The following is a 21,962-nucleotide window of genomic DNA, read 5'->3' as shown; positions in this document are numbered from 1 at the left end:
ACAATCTTAGTAAGGGGAGAATAAAACTCACAATCTTAGTAAGGGGAGAATAAAACGCACAATCTTAGTAAGGGGAGAAATAAACGCACAATCTTAGTAAGGGGAGAAATAAACGCACAATCTTAGTAAGGGGAGAATAAAACTCACAATCTTAGTAAGGGGAGAATAAAACTCACAATCTTAGTAAGGGGAGAAATAAACGCACAAGCTTAGTAAGGGGGAAGTGCATTGTAGACGGACGTGGTTGTAACATTGTAAGAGAATGACTTGATTGGAACATTTTAAGAGAATGGTTTGGTTGGAACATTTTAAGATAATGATTTGATTGGAACATTTTAAGATAATGGTTTGGTTGTAACATTTTAAGAGAATGATTTGGTTGGTACATTTTAAGATAATGGTTTGGTTGGAACATTTTAAGATAATGGTTTGGTTGGAACATTTTAAGATACTGGTTTGGTTGGAACATTTTAAGAGAATGATTTGGTTGGAACATTTTAAGATACTGGTTTGGTTGGAACATTTTAAGAGAATGGTTTGGTTGGAACATTTTAAGATACTGGTTTGGTTGGAACATTTTAAGAGAATGATTTGGTTGGAACATTTTAAGATACTGGTTTGGTTGGAACATTTTAAGAGAATGATTTGGTTGGAACATTTTAAGATAATGATTTGGTTGTAACATTTTAAGAGAATATGTTATCTGCATACACGCACATCAAGAACTTTTAAAATTTGCAGACGAAAGAAAGAAGCCTAACCTAATCAAAGTCAAATTTCATTAAAATCAAAACATCAGAGAAAGCTATGTCATATAAATATTATCAAGCAAACACAGAATGTTTTTTTTTTTGCTTACCTGATAGATGTAGAACAGTGAATAAGAATATAAACAACGGCCAGTGAACATACACCATTTTATCACAGCAACTGCATGTCTCTTCCCTTTAACACCTTTGAACTAAATATTCCTTATCCAATCTTTCTCTTTAACAATTTACACTTCTAAATTCAATCTTTCCGTGCATCGTTTAAATAAGTAATCGCGTCGACAGCCTCTGTTTACTTAGCAGAAAATAACTACTTTCAGCAATTCCTATCGCTGTGTATCCGTAATTAGTTCCAATGAACTAATCGTGGACGCTCGCCGCACTCTCGGGCTCGCCAAATCCCGTTATCTAACCGTTGATCAATGAAAACAGATAATCTGACGCCCGATTAAGATAATCCCTCACCGGATAATTAAAACATTCTCTCCTTAACCATTTCGTGGCACACTTCATTTAAGTAACATCAGATGTTTAACGTCATTTCTTAAAGTCAGAAAGCCTTATAAGTTTTCTAAATCAATTCTAGAAGCTGGCATTATTAATCATCGTACACCTCAGCGATTTTTTTAATCAATTGAACAATTGGGCGATTCCCATTTAGAGGTTTTCCTCCTGAGGTCTGTTGCGTTGTAATGATCTGATTTCTAACATAACGTATTTTTCTTGGACAAGAATGAATCGCTTAATTGTTTGGAGAGTTTCTCAGTCTTTGTGTAATGATATCCTTAATTTTAGCGTCATGAAAAGCCATTTAAAAACATAAATAGATACGAGGTTGCGTCGTTTGATATGAAATTCTCTCTGTAATATAATGCCGATATAATTGCACTTAAGATATATCTACCATTATCAGGTTGTAGGAACTTTCTGATAAGCTTATTTGTCAAAATCTTTCCATTTAATCTTAACATTGCATAGTCCTACTCAGAGACTTTTTAAAGCTACCTGCTTTAATACACAGGGGGGAGTTTTTAAAGATTTTGATATGAAATCCTTCGAGTCATTTTGTCTGTAATATAAGCTGGTTTAATTGCACTTAAACATATAAGCTATTATTAGGTTGTAGAAACTTTCTAATAAGGTTATTTGTTAAAATATCGGCGTTTAATCTTGATATTTCCTAGTCCTTCTCAGTGTTTGCGGGTAATGGGTTGAAGAACTAGTTAATCATATCATGTATACGTGAAAATCCTCAAGCTACACCCTTTTCGGTTGACATTTGACCTGGGTCTGTAAAATTCTGATAATGAATTCGGGTCATTTTTCTATGACACGAGAGCAAATACAAATGGTTTAAACTTATTTATAATATGAGAGAACTAAATGAAATCCACACTAAATCATGAACATTACTATTTGATTTTTTTTATATGCTTGATTGTAACTAGCTGTATTTGTTTTGTTTCTAACTTTTTGTCTCTTATTCAAAAAAGAAATATAGCGTCATCTACTCATCCTTCGAAGTATCATTAAGAAGTATCGTACCGCTTCAAAAGTATCGGTACATGTATGGCATCGTATCGTTTCGTCCTTAACGGTAATCCAACCTTAGTTACAAGATGTACGACACGATTAGCTGCAGAACTGTAGCTCTCGGAAGAAAAACATATTAGGACAGATCAGAGAGCTACAAAACCATCGATTTGCGGCGCAGAAAAAAAAATGCGCACGGCTGAGGCCTTATCTTTCAACTCCAGGATTTCCGTATGTACAACTTTTCATAATATAAATTGAACTGTAAACTAGATATCATTATAATAAAAAAGCATAACAAAAGAATGTGATATTATCTATAGGAGACTCACACTTGATCTGTTCAGGTGTAAATTTTCAATTCAGTAACTGCAGGGAGAGCTACCCCTCCCAAAAACAAAATCCCGGAAAACTATCAAATCCCTGAAATTTGCCAAGTCCATAATTCTTACAAGAATATGTCAACAAAGCCCAAATTCTGATCTGTAACCAATTGATATACGTTGCTGCATAAATTTTCAAATCAATAGTTGCAGGGATCTAATCAATAGTTATAGAGGTAGCCAAAAGACGTCCGGAAATGCGTTTACATGGACGGATAGATGGACAGACAGACGGACGGACGGACGGACGAAACACACATAGGCTGATCACTATAGGGCACCTGTGGCACCCTACTCTTTCTATGATATCCTAGACCCGCCACAAAAGCGACACTTGAATCTTTTGATACATTTTCTGCCTAACAGGGGAATGTATCCCCCTCGTTATGATACAAAGTAAACTTTTTTGAATTAAAATTTTCTAAACAAACACAGGGGGTGCAACCCCCTGCCCCGTAACTCCCTCAAGGAAAGATCGTCAGCACTGTGCCTTCTAGATTCATTTCAGAACTCTGAAAGACGGAAGATCCTATGTAAAGGTGTGCATTTTGGCATTATATTAATTAGACGCGACACGCTTGTTTATTTGCGCTTTTATCTGAAATTGCATTTGACTTTTAATTAACTCTACAGCGAATGATTTATTAGCCTGCTTCTTTAAAAGTATGGTTTGAGAAATATTCTTTTAGCGCTTATTGATGGCTTTTATATTGTATTTCTTTATTTTGATTTGAGCCTTGTATCCAATAAAATATTCCAAAGTTTTACTGCTGATGGTACAAAACTACTCGTGAATGAAGTTGTACGAAGATTGGGCATTTGTGCAATGTCTGTAGTGTTTCGTAGATTATAATTGTAATTAGACGCGGTGTAGTACTCCACACTTCCACACAAGTAATCAGGGGTGTAACCAGTGAATATTTTACGCAGCACTGTCACTTTGTGATTTTGTATCCGCTGACATTTAATGGATCTATTACGTTTATTCATGGATGAATTACACATTCGTGTTCTAATCTTCACAGCTTCAATTTCAACATCTCCCCAGAATTTGGAATGAGTTTCAGTCCATCCACCTCAAAGTTAAGCACAGGTTGAATGAATGAAAAAAATAAAATTTATTCTAGAGAATTCGGACTCTATGCAAAATGCGTTCATATGTTACCGTTATTTATTTCTATGTGTTACCGGGCGGTATCTATATTTATGTATTTACGGTATTTCTTGGTCCCCTACCGACGAAGTCGAAGGGGACTTTAGGTTTGCGCTCCGTCCGTCTGTCCAGTTTTCCGCACTTTTTTCTCTATTTTTGCAGATATTTATTATTTGCTACGTTGTTCTGTCATAACAAGACGAATTTCGTCTCGGTCCGTTGATTTTTCAGATAGTTATGGTCCTCGGACTTAGAAAAATAGCATGAATTATCAGTTTTCCGGGCTATTTTTTGGTTGTGCTTGCAGATATCCATTTGATATTTGGTACATTGCTTTGCCATAACAAGTTACAGATCAAGTTCGAATTTGATCTCGGACCGTTGATTTTTCATTAAGTTATGGCCCCTGGACTTAGAAAAATAGCATGAATTGTTAGTTTACATCCAAGTTTCTTATCTCTGTAGATAAGAGTACTACACTCATTAAAACTTCTAGCATAGTAATACAACAATTATTGCTAAGTTATTCATGATCACCTACATGTCACACTTTATTGACTTGGTTAAAAACCTAAACCTAATTATAAATTTGTCTGTTTTCTTGGTCTAGTCTCTACTCGAATAGTAGTTGATTTCCAACCATTCCTATCCTGGTTCCCCAATTTTCCCTTTTACCATAACCTACATTATCAAGTTTGAATATTGTTGTTGTGGTACAGTAATTTTTGCAACCGGTAGGGGCCTATGTATTGCCATGCAATACTCTCAGAATGCTTGTGTTTATGTATTTCCGGTATTTATTTTTGTGTTTTACCGGTATTCATTTTTATGTGTTATCAGTATTTATTTTTATGTGTTTCCGTTATTTGTTTTTGTGTTTTACCTGTATTTATTTTTATGTGTTTCCGTTATTTGTTTTTGTGTTTTACCTGTATTTATTTTTGTGTGCTACCGGTATCTATTTTAGGTGTTACCGGTATTCATTTTTCTATGCTACCGGTATTTGTTTTTGTTTTACCGGTATTTGTTTCTAAGAAGGCGCGAGCTTAGTGCAACCGACAGAAGTAACAGACTACTGGGTTTAAGGTCCATGGGATGAGCTCTACCCAAACCAAGACGTAATGCAATGGTGATGAATACAAGCCATTCACAAAATAACACGAGAATGTAAGAATAATTCAACACAATAACTTACGGATACAAACATACGATCTAAACTGGTACTCATAAAAAAAATCATTTCTCCGAGAATTGATTTTTATTGCAAAAGTCAGAATTGTTCGATATTTGAAGAATCTCAATGCCAAATGAAACTCGACATATATGATATGCGCATATGTAGGGGTACTAAAAAATGTGCAATTTGTATCCAAAGCTTCATTGCTATCGTTATTTTTTTTTTTTTTAACACCTCATCTATCCTGCATAAAATAAAACAATTACGGTGCATGAAAGAACATATTTCATTATCATCGGAGCATGTGATAAGTTCCCGCTGCACTCAAGATATTATATTGCGGGATTTCCACTGTGTCCAACTTTATATCTACATAAGAGAGCGCTTTGTGCATACACGTGAATCAACAAAGGCAACGTTAGTGTGAACAGGTGCTCGTCTGAAAGTGCCGATAATTCTGACATCTTTACGATCGAGAAGAAAGAGCGAACGTGGGGAATCTTCATCTAGCCATTTTACTACCGACTTTCATTCTGTTTAACATGTAAAGTGTCGTAAAATAAGCATAGTATTCATCCCGAAAATAATTTTAAGACTCATTTTAATGCTGTTTATATGAGCAAAACAAACTTCCTCTAAAAATTCTTGTAATTGTACAAATTCACGTAAAGTCATAAGGAAACAATCTCTGCATTACTGTTAATTTCTGGTGATTTAAACGAAACTTTTCAGAGTTGGCATGTCAAACACCTGGATAAAAAAAGAATACTTCAAAATCAAGTTGTAAAATTTCCTTATAGTATATCTAAGCTAGAAAGAACAATAAGCATCATTGAATAATTGTAGTCAGTTAAAAAAGTTTCATGATGCATATTCACATAATGGATCCAATCTTATGCAAAGGAACTTTGTAATGGACATTTGTAACCTTTTTATTCAGCATCGTCAGATAGATATATGTAGTATTAGTTTACAGTATGTTTTAGATTATCTAATTTACATTTGTATATTTCAAATTTTGTTTTCCCTTTCATCTGGTTTAGAATAGCAAAATTCAACAAAACTCTTATTAACTATTTTCATATAAACCTCATTTCAATATTGTTAAATCTTCAAAAATTCCTTTTTATCAATCATACCTATGTACTTGACCTATGTATTTGGGAGAGGGCCAACACAGGCTATGCCTGTTGCCCAATCCTGTTGAGTTTCTCAATACAATATGTTTAAAACTGGTTTAGAATGATAAAAAGTATGATTATGTAGATTTGAAATTGATTCATCGTGATCTGCAGAACTAACACCCCCCCCCCCCACCCCCGAGTCAGAACTACAGGACATTGTATGAACGATCGATGAGAGTGAGAAGACAATACCGAGATTGATTGATTGTATATTATTTAATATTCCAGTTGAGAATTTTTCACTCATAGATAGACGACACCATTACCAGTGAAGTGCTGTAAAATTTAGGTCAATACTCGGCGCTTACGAGCTGTGAGCGGGGTGGTGGGGGGTGGGGGGGGGATCTATATCGTGCCACATCTGCTGTGACCGGGGCCACAATTTTTGCGGTCTCATCAATTTATTTCAGAAGTGGTCTTCTGATATTGATGAATCTTCTAAGGGCCAGGTTTATAAACTTTTCAAACATTGTTTTGGTTTAGAAAAATATGTACTTACTCTGCCTGTAAAATTAAGAAAATTATTTATGAAATTTCGCACTGCAAATCACCGATTACCCATAGAGACAGGAAGATGACATGGTATTCCCCTGAATGAAAGACTATGTACATTTTGTAATAAAGGAGAAATAGGAGATGAATTCCAATTTATTTTACAGTGTCCAACGTTTTCACAATTGAGGAAAAAATACATAGACACATTTTTTTTTTGTTCTGAAGTTTTCTAATCTATTGTCAACTCAAGATATGAAAATATTAAGAAATCTCTGTTTTTAATTCTCATATTTTTGAGATTGTTTGTTGTTCTTCGTAATTGTTCTTCTGCTACCCTGCGTATTACTATTATGTTTAATTATACATACATTGTATTTCATGTTTCTCTCTGGTATCTAAGAAAGCTGTATTATTCCATATATGAACCTCTGACGATTTTTCTTGCATGTACATTGCATTATATTTATTGTACTTCATGTACCGTTTAACATGGTTTGAGCGAAATAAAATTGAATTGAATTGAATCAATGTCAAGAAACTTAATTCTAGTAACATACACCATGAAAGGAAGATTGTTCTCCCAAAACGGAAATCTGACTGGAATCATTCCTTTACATCTAGCATTGTTTACTTAATCCTGGTAATTTGCGGTCATTAATTTTTTTTAATAGATTTTGTTGACTGTATATAGGCAGTTAATATTATATATTATTATTCTTTATTGCTGAAGACATACGTCTTATGGCATACATGTTTACAAAAATAATAAACAAGTTAACAATTGTATAGTATGGCATGACATTATATGGTATGTTACACAATACTGATGTGAATTTATAGACAGAGAATGCTACAGTTAAAATGTAGACAGACGCCAGTCTCTCCATGTCTATCAATTATTATCTATTGTTCGTTAATTTACAGGATTAACAAGCATGACTGCTATTCTATGCTCTTATGTCGCCGAGAGCTGGATTATCACGTAGATTTATTGTATAGATCTCTAACAATATTCACTCTACAACTTTGCTACGCATTGTTTTACTATCACACATGCTTTGTTATCCTAATATTCTATACATTCCTGTGTGCATGCATTGTGTTTTGGAAATGTGGAGCGCTTGATCTGTGGTTTCAACCCCCCCCCTCCACTTTGTCTTTTTGTGTAAATGAAATTTAGTATATAAATGTGACTGTATACTAATGAGCAAGGTTGTAATTCATAAGCAATGATTAGTTCGGTAAGTCATCAGTATACGAATAGTGTCTGACGAACATCATATCTATGGATATTCAACAGTTAGTATCCATATATTGCCCCAGCCTGCGATCCAGAATTTTTTTTATACCCACACTTTCTAAAGAAAGTATATTGTTGTTACCCTGGTCCGTCCGTCCGACCGTCACACTTTAACCCCTTTCTTTTTTAATCAGTAACATATTATCTTTTGGAATATGAAGGTGGCTTCTTTGCTAGTTACACAAGTACGAAGAAGAGTTTATGAGTCCATTTTCAGCATCAAAAGTTTTTTTTTCGGCTGCCATTTACATAAATATTTCAAAGTGTTAAAATGTTTACGACTTTGAGGTTCTGGGGTCCTCAGTTCATTTCTAGCATCAGTATTTCTTTCCATTCAACTTTCAAATGGCAGGCTGCAGAAAATCAAGTGTGTCGAATTTCAAAGAAATTCAGGTTCCATCGTTCATTGAGGAACCTGGGTCCATTTCTGGCATCAAAATGTTTGGCCTCGGTCCATTTCCGACACAGGGAGGTGTTCGGCGACTTTTGCGTTAGCATCCCAACTCAGCTATAGTATGGTGCCCGGATAGGGCCATTTGCAAAAGCGTGACTGCGCGTTAGTCACAACACGCCGTCACGCCAACAAGCAACGCGCTTTCATGCCAACAAGCAACGCGCTTTCGCGCTCTCACCTCTGTAGAGAAGGACTTCAAAGCCAACACTCATCTTTGCTTAAATGGGTACATGCTTTTTATGCCAACTTTGAAGGTTAATTTCAACATTGAAGATGATAAATTATAAATTCAAAATGAAAAATAAAAATATATGTACGACAGAAAATAACTAAAGGAATTTGATATAACATTGTGACTTTTCCCGGAAAATTCTTCTCCCCTATCGGTCTTTTTTAATTATTTTCTTTATTTTTTGTTACCCTGAATTGATCCTTTGCTAAATCGTTAAAATATTGCTGGTATACGTAACCATAGTCATGCGCTGTCTTATACATATAGTAAATAGGTCGATCTCGATTGATACGCGAGTCATTACCTTACAGCCCAGTTGTCCTTCTAACATCAAGAAAACAAAACTTTCCACTATACAAACATACAAATTCAGAAGCACTGGAATTTTTTCATCATCTCATCTTTTGTAGATTATTTATGGCTGATAATTCTTTTCTTTTTTTATCATATGATGAATATTTGACTGAAAAGCAAAAATACCAATTTTTCTAAGTCGTAAGATATTTTGTGAATAGGACAGTGCTCAGAGCAGCGACTTCTCGATTGAGAAGCAGGCGCCCTGCCATTCAGCGAGGGATTATAGCTATAGACAAGAATACAATGCAATGTATGTCCATATTCACTTGGCGAGACACTCGCCTATCATGAATAAAATATCCTTTTCGTGGCGTGATCCATATTGTTACCCACAAGGAATATACAATCATTTACAGAAAATACAAATAGATATTAAGGGATGTATGCATACTTTTCTTTTTTTTAAAATAAGCTACGATCTCAAGTTAATACATTCTTCTTTTTCTGAAAAGAAAAAAGAAAACCTCTCCCGTTTTCAATATTGATTTTGAAATTGTGAAGGAAGGGATTTTGCAAATGAATGCCCTTTTCAGATAAAGCTTATTTCCTGTTTTTTATACGTCTTGGTCATTAGATTAATGAACACATATAGGTTGATCTCCACTGCGGGAAGCTCGTTAGTCTAGAAATCCGGAAGTTTCATGTGTTTAGTTTCAGCAAAATCTAATTAGTCGTATTAATCACATCGATTTGGCATATATAATATTTACTAATATGAATTTACAATTCATGGGAAATATGGTTGAAAAACAGTTGTTTTCATGCAAATGTACGTTACTTTTTACATTGTATAAGAAGGCAAGACGCGAGTCGTTCTTTATATTTTACAAAAATGCATTGCACTCTATGAACATGAAGAATGCACGTTTGATTTGTCAATATTGATTTAAAGGGAAATTCAGTCATTCTGAAAGGACAAAATCTTGACTCAGTAGGTTAAAAGAAGTCTCTCAATGGTTTGCTATCTTCCCTAATTAATGTATTGCTTTAGAAATGTTCAAGATAAGATTTTGTTAATTCTCATTTAAAGAAGAAGAAAAATAACCCGGGTAAAATCGATAACACGATTAAAACCGCTGTAATGTCAATCTATTTACTGAGAAGAGAGATATTTGAGTTGGCCTATTTAATTCAACCTTCTCATGTTTTATAGACCTGCCATCTGTAACCTGACAAGCTGTTTAGAGATGTAATGCAAGATAGTGTAAAATGGTATTAGTAAGTAGTCAACACGTGACCTCGATAACTAGCGGGAGATAACTGCATGAGGTCCGTAAAGTCCATTTGTATACGGCAAGGATACGATACTTTAAAAAAAAAAATTAAATATGGTTTTGAATTAAAAGGATGGGGTTTTGTGAAAATCTGCATGGTCACGAATTGGGATTTTGTACATGTATACCCCCTGTCAGGTAATCAACAGTTTTAGTGGGCTAGATTTTATTAAAAATTTTAATGGGCTAGACTTCCGGTTTATCATCATCAAGGACCATTCAAGCAGACAAGGACATGGAAACAAACAAGAAACTCACAGGCCTTACAGGTCACCTGAGTATTAGTTTGAAGTATTACTAGTCCACAGGCCTTATCAGTCACCTGAGTATTAGTTAAAAGTATCACTATAGTCCCACAGGCCTTATCAGTCACCTGAGTATTAGTTAAAAGTATCACTATAGTCCCACAGGCCTTATCAGTCACCTGAGTATTAGTTAAAAGTATCACTAGTCCCACAGGCCTTATCAGTCACCTGAGTATTAATAAAAAGTATCACTTTAGTCCCACAGGCCTTATCAGTCACCTGAGTATTTAGTTAAAAGTATCACTAGTCCCACAGGCCTTATCAGTCACCTGAGTATTAGATAAAAGTTATCACTAGTCCCACAGGCTTTATCAGTCACCTGAGTATTAGATAAAAGTTATCACTAGTCCCACAGGCCTTATCAGTCACCTGAGTATTAGTTAAAACTATCACTAGACCACACGCCTTATCAGTCACCTGAGTATTAGATAAAAGTATCACTAGTCCCACAGGCCTTATCAGTCACCTGAGTATTAGTTATAAGTATCACTAGTCCCACAGGCCTTATCAGTCACCTGAGTATTGGTTAAAAGTATCACTAGTCCACAAGCCTTATCAGTCACCTGAGTATTAATTAAAAGTATCACTAATCCACAGGCTTTATCAGTCACCTGAGTATTAGATAAAAGTATCACTAGTCCACAAGCCTTATCAGTCACCTGAATATTAGTTATAAGTATCACTAGTCCACAGGCCTTATCGGTTACTTGAATTTTAGTAAAATTTATCACTAGTTCACAGGCCTTATAGGTAACCAGATTATTAGTAAATCAGATCAATAACGACCCCTTAAGAAATAGTTTCGCGTAATGATAGATTTGCCCGTTTGACAAATAATGTGGTACAACGGATAAATCATTTCATAATCAAATTCTTGGACCTATATATTTGATAGACCTTTTGAACACCTGTTCGGATGCAAATATTGAATCTAAACAGGATTTCTTTGCACACCACCATGTTTTATTAGCGTTTAAAGAATCCCTTTGTGCTTAAGTTTGGAAAATATGATAACATCTTAGTTAGCTCTAGCGTGGACACCTGAAGGAAGCAAGAAAGTCTTAAGGAAACAAGGAAGTCTGAAGGAAACAAGGAAGTCTGAAGGAAACAGGGAAGTCTGAAGGAAACAAGGAAGTCTGAAGGAAACAAGGAAGTCTGAAGGAAACAAGGAAGTATGAAGGAAACAGGGAAGTATAAAGGAAACATGGAGAGGAACTGTGGAGAGGAGGAAACAACTGGGATTCAGGTCGTAGGGTGGAACTGCAAGCTAGGAAAGAGAGAACAAAATGGAGTTACTCCACCAGGAGAGATGGAAGTCATGTATATCTAGTGACGCAGAAGTTTTTGTGTTCAGAATGAAGGGGGTTCGGATACGGTTTGGGAGATCAAATGGGGGTGGGGTCTAACATGGAACTCTACGTGGATTGATTGATTTTTGTATATGTCCCTCTCGAGAATTTTTCACTCATATGGAGAATGCAAAATTTAAGTTTATGTTCGACTCTAACGCCCTTTGAGTAGGGAGGCATCTCTATCTTGTCACACCTGCTGTGACACGGGGCTTTGGTTTTAGCGGTCTCATTTAATTAAACGACCGCCCCATTTAGTCGCCTCTTGCGATAAGCAAGGTGTGGTTACACACTGAAAACAGCAGCCCAAACAATTGGACATCAAATCATTTTGTGGTTTGTTTCCCTATTTCACCCACTGAATCTGCCCTGATGAAATAAATGAGTCTGCCCATTTAAAGTAAAAACTTTGTAGTGATTCAGATGGTACTCCGGAAATTCCCATGAATTTGCGGCATAATCATGTTATTCGATCCGCGGACTTCACGATAGCATTTATTCCGTAAATGTGACTTTTAAAAACGGAATAAATAGCACGATTAGTTAACATGAGTAAATTATATAAAAGTATTAGTAACTATTTAGTCCGTGTGCCGACTATCTATAACTATATATCCTTATACATATAACCATGATAACGATATTAAGTACGCGGATCGAATAACATGATTATGCCGCACAATTTCATCAGCTGAAAAGGTAAGTTACATTCGGAATCAAACCCAACCAGACTACATCGCCAGACTACAAACAGATCGTGTTCAGACAAAGAAAACGAGTCAACACAAAAAGACTAAATCATTTCTGCCTTCTTTGTAAGGTTGTGGTGTTACTGCCTATAAGAAACCTCTAAGGGGGGGGGGGGGGGGAGCTGTCTTTTTAAACATTAAAATTCAGAACACAACAAGGGTGCCAAATGTGTTTATCACTCGACCAATATGTTTATTACTCAATCAATGTGTTTATCACTCAATCAATATGTTTATCACTCAATCAGTATGTTTATCACTCAATCAATATGTTTATCACTCAATCAATGTGTTTATCACTCAATCAATATGTTTATCACTCAATCAGTATATTTATCACTCAATCAATATGTTTATCACTCAATCAATATGTTTATCACTCAATCAGTATGTTTATCACTCAATCAATATGTTTATCACTCAATCAGTATGTTTATCACTCAATCAATATGTTTATCACTCAATCAGTATGTTTATCACTCAATCAATATGTTTATCACTCAATCAATATGTTTATCACTCAATCAGTAAGTTTATCACTCAATCAATATGTTTATCACTCAATCAATGTGTTTATCACTCAATCAATATGTTTATCACTCAATCAGTATGTTTATCACTCAATCAATATGTTTATCACTCAATCAATGTGTTTATCACTCAATCAATAGGTTTATCATTCAACCAATAGGTTTATCACTCAATCAGTATGTTTATCACTCAGATAATATGTTTATCACTCAATCAATATGTTTATTACTCAATTAATATGTTTATCACTCAACCAATATGTTTATCACTCAACCAATATGTTTATCACTCAATCAATATGTTTCTCACTTAACTAATATGGTTATCACTCTATCAATATGTTTATCACTCAAATAATATGTTTATCAATCAACCAATATGTTTATTATTCAACCAATATGCTTATCACTCAATCAATATGTTTATCACTCAGTCAATATGTTTATCACTCAATCAATATGTTTATCACTCAGTCAATATGTTTATCACTCAATCAATATGTTTATCACGCAATCAATACGATTATCACTCAACTAATATGTTTATCACTCAACTAATATGTTTATCACTCAACTAATATGTTTATCACTCAACCAACATGTTTATCACTCAATCAACATGTTTATCACTAAGTCAATATGTTTATCACTCAATCAATATGTTTATCACGCAATCAATATGATTATCACTCAAATAATATGTTTATCACTCAACTAATATGTTTATCACTCAACTAATATGTTTATCACTCAACTAATATGTTTATCACTCAACTAATATGTTTATCACTCAATCAATATGTTTATCACTCAACTAATATGTTTATCACTCAACTAATATGTTTATCACTCAACTAATATGTTTATCACTCAATCAGTATGTTTATCACTCAATCAATATGTTTATCACTCAAATAATATGTTTATCATTCAACCAATATGTTTATTATTCAACCAATATGCTCATCACTCAATCAATATGTTTATCACTCAGTCAATATGTTTATCACTCAATCAATATGTTTATCACGCAATCAATATGATTATCACGCAATCAATATGATTATCACTCAACTAATATGTTTATCACTCAACTAATATGTTTATCACTCAACTAATATGTTTATCACTCAAACAATATGTTTATCACTCAACCAACATGTTTATCACTCAATCAATATGTTTATCACTCAGTCAATATGTTTATCACTCAATCAATATGTTTATCACTCAGTCAATATGTTTATCACTCAATCAATATGTTTATCACGCAATCAATATGATTATCACTCAACTAATATGTTTATCACTTAATCAATATGTTTATCACTCAACTAGTATGTTTATCACTCAACCAACATGTTTATCACTCAATCAATATGTTTATCACTCAGTCAATATGGTTATCAATCAATCAATATGGTTATCACGCAATCAATATGATTATCACTCAAATAATATGTTTATCACTCAACTATTATGTTTATCACTCAACTAATATGTTTATCACTCAACTAATATGTTTATCACTCAATCAATATGTTTATCACTCAAATAATATGTTCATCACTCAACTAATATGTTTATCACTCAAATAATATGTTCATCACTAAACAAACATGTTTCTCACTCAAGCAATATGTTTATCACTCAATCAACATGTTTATCACTAAGTCAATATGTTTATCACTCAACCAATATGTTTCTCACTCAACCAATATGTTTCTCACTCAACCAATATGTTTCTCACTCAAGCAATATGTTTATCACGCAACTAATATGTTTATCACTCGATCAATATGTTTATCACTCAATCAATATGTTTATCACATAACTAATATGTTTATCACTCGATCAATATGTTTATCACTCAATCAATATGTTTATCACTCAACTAATATGTTTATCACTCAATCAATATGTTTATCAATCAACTAATATGTTTATCACTCAAATAATATGTTCATCACTCAACTAATATGTTGATCACTCAACTAATATGTTTATCACTCAATCAATATGTTTATCACGCAATCAATATGTTTATCACTCAATCAATATGTTTATCACTCAATCAATATGTTTATCACTCAAGCAATATGTTTATCACTCAATCAATATGTTGATCACTCAACTAATATGTTTATCACTCAATCAATATGTTTATTACTCAATCAACCAATATGTTTATCACTCAATCAATACGTTTATCACTCAATCAATATGTTAATCACTCAACCAATATGTTTATCACTCAACTAATATGACATCCGAAGTTGTCTCTTCCATATAAACTCAATCAACAAATTCACATGTAGTATAATCGCAACGTAAAGTTGCTTGAGGAAATACTAGATGCGGTCATCATCATTCAGAAATGGAACGAAAACACTCGAGGTGTTCTCACAGTCCAAATAATATGGCCTTTTAAGGAAAACCATAAACTGCATATAGTTGTGCTGTTGATGATTTAAAAGTTACTATAAATTGAATCATGGTAAGTTTAAGAAAGTGATTGATTTCAATGATTATATATATATATATATATAAAAAAAGCACTAAATAATCACAACTAGGTACTGAAAATTTTCGCAAAATAAATGACTCATTTATGACACTATGTCGCAGACGACAATATGGACCGTCACAGGGTTTCGTTATCGTGCCCTCCGTGACACGGGTTGGTTGGTTGTATACTGTTAAAAGGGGGCAGGGTTAGGGTTGATTGAGTGTATATTGTTTAATGTTCCTCTCGAGAAACTTTCACTTATATGGATACGTCACTATTGTCGGTGAAGGGCTACAAAATTAATAAAATTTTCTCATGACTTTAATTAACTTCCATGATCAGGAGAGAACTTCCTCGGTTAAATTTTAAAGCGATGAAGCAGATTTTCTTCTCTACAAAACTTAAGGCTGCAAAAATCTTAGTCTAGGACATTTCCGGATAAAGAAGCGCACACGACGAGTTCGATATTCTGTTAAAGACAGTTCCATTTATTGCGATATAAAAAATATATTGTCTCATTATTTGCAAAGGAACAAGCTACTAAAAGTCCCACGAGCTTTATCACAGCTTTCAGTATTAACACCTACGCAGAAACACGCCACGGATGCACGTGTCAGCATATTATACTGAATCTCCCTGTCACCGTTAGAGTTTAGGTACATGTATTTAGTGGGAGGGGAGGGAGTCCAGACCCCCGTGAAATTGGTCAAACATACATGTTTTTACAAATATTTTATGTAGCTTCATATGCTAAATACTTAACTTTGACGTTAGACATGTTGTTAGAAATGTTCTGATTGAACGCACATTCAATAACTTTGTCAGTAACCTACTTGAATATAGTTCAAAATATGTTTGTGTATATATTAGATGATGTACAAGTATACTAAACAGAAATTGTAATTGACTATCGAAATCGATGGCTCAATCGCGACCAATTTTGAATTTTGATATAGCACTGATTCGTCACTAAAGGCCTTTACAGCAAAACTATATACATTTCGTGCCATTTGGAACATCGCCTCTTGGCCCCGTCAAGTCGAGATAAATACGTCACTATATTGTAACTAAGTTAAGTCACTCGACAAAACACTACATTCTCGACTTTACGGAAAAGGTCGAGCGATATTCCGATTGATTTCGTGCTCGGAGTACACTAAGTATATGTTGTTAAACTTTTCTCGAGTACCAAGAGATTAGGTGCCAAGTGAAGCGAGGGACCAAATCGAGTGGCAAAAGAAAAGTTTAACAACATACTTATACATGTTTCACACGAGAAAGGATAACTCTTTGTGGTCTCTCTTTAATTTATTATACCCCTTCCGTATTTTTATCTTTTAATCAAGACCATCAGCGTTTATCTTGATTGGTGCAATTTTGTATTGGCTGGGTTTGATAACTTGTGCCCTCAAGGGGAGTTTACCTGTGTAACAGGAAGGGAGAAAATGCAACGGACCAGACCGGGATTCGAACCCGGGCCCCCTGAATCTCAGGTCAGCTGCTCTACCAACTGAGCAATCTGGTCACCGGCGATCGAACCCGGCTGACCGCTACACCTGTATTCAACAGCCAGGTGAGTGTGCACAGTGAGTAGTTTTCAAGTATTTAGGTTTTTGTACACATTCAATATATCTTCATCCATGTTTCAAGAGCGTCTACCATGTCTTTTCAAATGGATTTAAGGAGGTATGCTACACCAGAGAAATTTGATGTAGATGAAAAGTGGGGGATATGTACAACAATATTTTGAAGTTGAAAATTTTCAAATTTACTTTATTTGGTCAAAAAATACAGTTTTAGTAGAAGGTAACCTGAAAAAAAAAATTAAAACCCCTGCTGGACTCGAACCTGCGACCTACAGTTCAGCAGTCGGTATTCTAACCTACTGACCTACTCGGCTAGGTATTTAAATGGAAAAGGAAAAGTCAAACATTGCTGATATCGATTTTTTTCATCCATGTTTTTAAAGGAAGTCAGCCATTATGACGATGTAGAGTACTATCTTAAGCTAAGAACTTACTAAAACTATTCTTTGGGACATTTTTGGGCATAATAGAAAATACTTCATTGCGTTTCCTAGATATCATTTCTGAAAATGATCTTGAAAACAGACTATTTAGGTGACCAAAAAAAAAAAAAAAAAAGGGATCAGATATGCTGATAGAGTGATATAAAACTGTCTGTGTGTCTTTTGAATTTGTTTCAAATGATAGATTGCTGGATGTATCACTTTGTGACAGAATGAAGTGTTAGTGATGGGGCATAACATATATCTCAGAGAGAGAGAGAGAGAGAGAGAGAGAGAGAGAGAGAGAGAGAGAGAGAGAGAGCGTGAGAGAGAAAGGGGTAAATATATCTTAGTCTAGAGCTTGTCTAGTCTCTTGTTTCTGCTGCCACTAAAATTTTTGTGTTTTTGTTTTGGTATATTCAATACTCCATACCAAGTCCGGTAACTGACGCACCGTATTCAGAAAGCGCGACGCCCTTCCTTGATTGTTACCAATCATTGATAAATATTGGTTTAATAATTATAAATACAAGTGCCTAACCATGAAGCTTGGACTTTGGGTGTACCAAGTTATTTGGTACACGCACAAATCTTTTGTTCGAGGTGTGAAACATGTACTAATATATCATTTATAATAGAAATATTGTTTCTAAAACACGATACACCGGGCATGGCTACTGTGGTACGTTCAGTTGTACAGTGGCATATTTTATCTTGACCTTTAGAAGTCACATAATTGACCTTGCCACAAAAAGTTCACCTTGTATATACATGTACATGCAAATTTTTTATTGCGTATAGTTATGACCAAGTAAATGTAGATAAACTTTTTGTGAGTACTATGAGATTTGGATAAACTTTTTGTGAGTACTATGAGATTTGGATAAACTTTTTGTGAGTACTATGAGATTTGGATAAACTTTTTGTGAGTACTATGAGATTTGGTGCCAAGCGAAGAGAGTGACCAAATCTATTGGCGAGAGTAAGGTTTAACAATATACATGTTTCCCCACGAGAAATTAAAACTCTTCGAGGCCTCTGTTTAATGTTTATTACCCTTCCTTATCTTTCATATCCTTTAATCAAGATCAGCAGTATTTATGTTCATTAGAGCAATTTTATATTGACTGTGTTTGATCATTTGTGCCCTCAAGGGGAGTTTACCTGTGTAACAGGAAGGGAGAAAATGTAACGGATCAGACCGGGATTCGAACCCGGGGCCCCTGAATCTCTAGTCAGGTGATCTACCAATTGAGTTAACTGGCCACCGGCGATCGAACCCGGCTGACCGCTACATCCCCCCCCTTAAATGTCTTCACACCTTGAAGATATCAACCCAGGATCTTTATCCCCTGGCAGGCATTTTCACCTTCAGTTCCAGGGGCTGGTCTACGGCACCAAATGGAACAGGAAGGGAGAAAATGCAACGGACCAGACCGGGATTCGAACCCGGCCCCCCTGAATCTCTAGTCAACTGCTCTACCAACTGAGCTAAATGTAACTGGCCACCGGCGATCGAACCCGACTGACCGCTACGCCTGTATTCAACAGCCATGTGAGGGTGTACAGTGAGTAGCTTTCAAAAATTATTAGGTTTTTATAAACATTTAATATATTGTCATCCATGTTTCAAGAGTGTCTGTCATGTCTTTTAAATGGTTTTAAGTTAAGAACTTACTAAAATTGTTCTTGTGGACATAGAAAAGACTTTCATGTGTTTTCTAGATATCATTTCTGAACATAATCTTAACAAGACTACCGCAAACGGTACAACAAACAATTTTATCTACTTTTAGCCTTAAAGTATATCATGGTGCACAAATCAAGTTGAAATGTGAACTGATTATATATTTCTTTGAGAGGGAGGTTGTGGCAAAATTTCAGAGCGATAACTGTGGCCATACCGAAAAAAATCTGGAAAACTCCTTGACCTACTTCTACTCCTAAAGTAGTAAATATCAGGGCAATATCTGTATCCGAAATGAAAAAAGGCCGGAAAACTGACCTATTTTTAGTCCAAAGGTAGGTAAAGAGTGGACCAATCCAGCTGAAATGCAAACTGATTTTGTGATCCTCGAAGAGGAAGCCTTTGACTAAATATCAAGGCAATATCTATATCCGTCATGAAAAAAGCCCGGAAAACTGTTTGACCTATTTTAGCCCAAAAATAGGTCAAAGATAGACCAATCCAGCTGAAATGCAATCTGAACTTGTATTCCTCCAAGAGAAACCCTGGGACTAAATTTGAGGGCAATATCTATATTCGTAATGAAAAAAGTCCGCAAAACTGTGACTATTTTAAACCCAAAAGTGGGACAGGGAGGGGGCAGTTCAGCTGAAATGCAAACTGAACTTGTATTCCGCCGAGAGGTCAAGGATCCAGCTGAAATGAAAACTGGACTTGTATTCCTCCAAGTATATAGATTTATATCACTCTATCAGCATGTCTGATTTCGTGCTGTTTCTGTTGGCTATCCAAATGTTTGTATATTGTTTTTAAATATTTAATGTTCCATACCAATTCTGGTAACTGAAACACTGTATGCAGAATACGTGACGCCCATCCTTGATTGTTACCAATCATTGCTAATCATTGACTTAATAATCAGAAAGACAGTCACTCAACCATGAAGCTTGGACTCGGGCAATAATCTTTTGTTGGAGGTGTGAAACGTGTACCAAGTAATATTATAAAAAATTGCACATATGTAAAGAGACGGACACCCCAAAAAATATGCCCCCGATCTTCCATCCCCCTCCCCGAAGGGGGGGGGGGGTAAATCGCGGTAGCATCCTATGTATAGTCAGCAAAGTGTAGTACACATGGAAACGTGTATCACGGTGAGACACTCAAACTGGAACAATTGCATTGTATTGTATTGTATTGAAGTTGTACATATATATGTAAGTGCGTGTAAGCAGTTTTACTTTATGAATCCAGGAAATATTAAAATTTCCTACTTACCTGTAAACTGTAGGAGAATATGAATAAAAATCAATGCACATCTGCTGGCTTCCCCCATTTTACAATTGCAGTGGCATAGTGTTGTCTAATTCCAGTGGCATAGTATTGCCTAGTTGAAAATCCCTGTTCTCATAAGAGTAGATTACGCCTCACTTCCTGTCTTAGTACTCTGTATCTACCACTATTTTAACAAACACTACCGGTAGTATACTCATTTTCGTGTCTGTTCCATTTCAAGAGTCATTTAATAAACAGGACTCCTGATTACCCGAATTTTCTCCGATTTCCCAAAATAACTAATCTAATTTGTCAACATCCTCAGTAGCTCATGGGTGCTGTCGAAGAACTCAATATACTCGGTTAAACCACAACTAGCTTTCAGAATAAAAAAAACCGAGCTGTTCCTCAAGTGTGACTTAGATCAATAACGACCCTTAAGAAATAGTTTCGCGTAATGATAGATTTGTCCGTTTGACAAATAATGTGGTACAACGGATAAATCATTACATAATCAAATTCTTGGACCTATTTGATGGACGTTTTGAACACCTGTTCGAATGCAAATATTGAGTCTAAACAGGATCTTTCAATATTGAGTAGTGCTCTACAAGACTGTCACATTTAATTACGCAAGTCGCTCCCAACTTCAGAAATAAAACGCACACAACTCTTCTATAGATCTTAGGTAGCATTCAATAAAACCATGGACATGATTTTCTCCAAATCTTACAAGGATATATTATGCTTAAGCTTAAAATTCATTTGACACTTTAAAACTGTTTACCGCCCACTTTCATTCATTTCAAAAAATATATTTGAACAATCTTGCAAGGACATTGAAGTTCGTTGACTTAGCTCAAATGAATTCTATGGCATTGTGACAGAATGCCATAACTGATAGAGTGTGGGTGGTTTGGTTTTTTGATAGTTTGTATATCTTTGATAAGAGTGAAGGAATGGATTGACTACACTGATAGGCACTATTGATCAGTCATGATTAGTGACTGAGAGATACACGTGCAGATATATTGATCGGTTAAAGCAGCTCGTTAGCAGGGGCGGATCCAGGAATCGCCCCCGTTAAATCCGCCACTAGTTAGTCAGTTATGGGGACTCTCAAGGCATCTACATCTACATGTATCAACTCTGAAAGATACCAGTAATTTATGTATACTGATGGATGTTATATTCGTGTTAAATGTTCATCCACCTAAAACAAAGGTATCTTAATATGG

The 21,962-nt window shown here is 35.1% G+C and overlaps 1 protein-coding gene and 1 non-coding gene across 3 annotated transcripts in view; both read right to left on the bottom strand.

Annotated features, from left to right (window-relative positions):
• Positions 1 to 21,379, bottom strand: part of LOC125665791 (uncharacterized) — a 48,089-nt gene extending 26,710 nt beyond the window's left edge. Inside the window, exon 1 of one of the 2 annotated variants that reach the window (XM_048898673.2) lies at positions 20,728 to 21,379. In XM_048898673.2, coding sequence (XP_048754630.1) covers positions 20,728 to 20,785 — 58 coding nt within the window. In that variant the 5' untranslated portion in view covers positions 20,786 to 21,379. Of the gene's footprint in view, positions 1 to 859; positions 1,458 to 20,727 lie in introns of those variants that run through there. The other variant, XM_048898674.2, reaches the window with a different exon arrangement.
• Trnas-uga (transfer RNA serine (anticodon UGA)) lies at positions 17,207 to 17,279 on the bottom strand. The gene has a single exon. It is a non-coding gene; the product is annotated as a tRNA-Ser (tRNA).
• Positions 21,380 to 21,962: the final 583 nt, after the last annotated feature.

This window comes from Ostrea edulis, chromosome 10 (assembly GCF_947568905.1).
Source record: "Ostrea edulis chromosome 10, xbOstEdul1.1, whole genome shotgun sequence".
In the NCBI taxonomy this organism is placed as follows: domain Eukaryota; kingdom Metazoa; phylum Mollusca; class Bivalvia; order Ostreida; family Ostreidae; genus Ostrea; species Ostrea edulis.
Note: the sequence above shows the minus strand (reverse complement) of the source record. Positions and strands in the feature narration are given on the sequence as shown.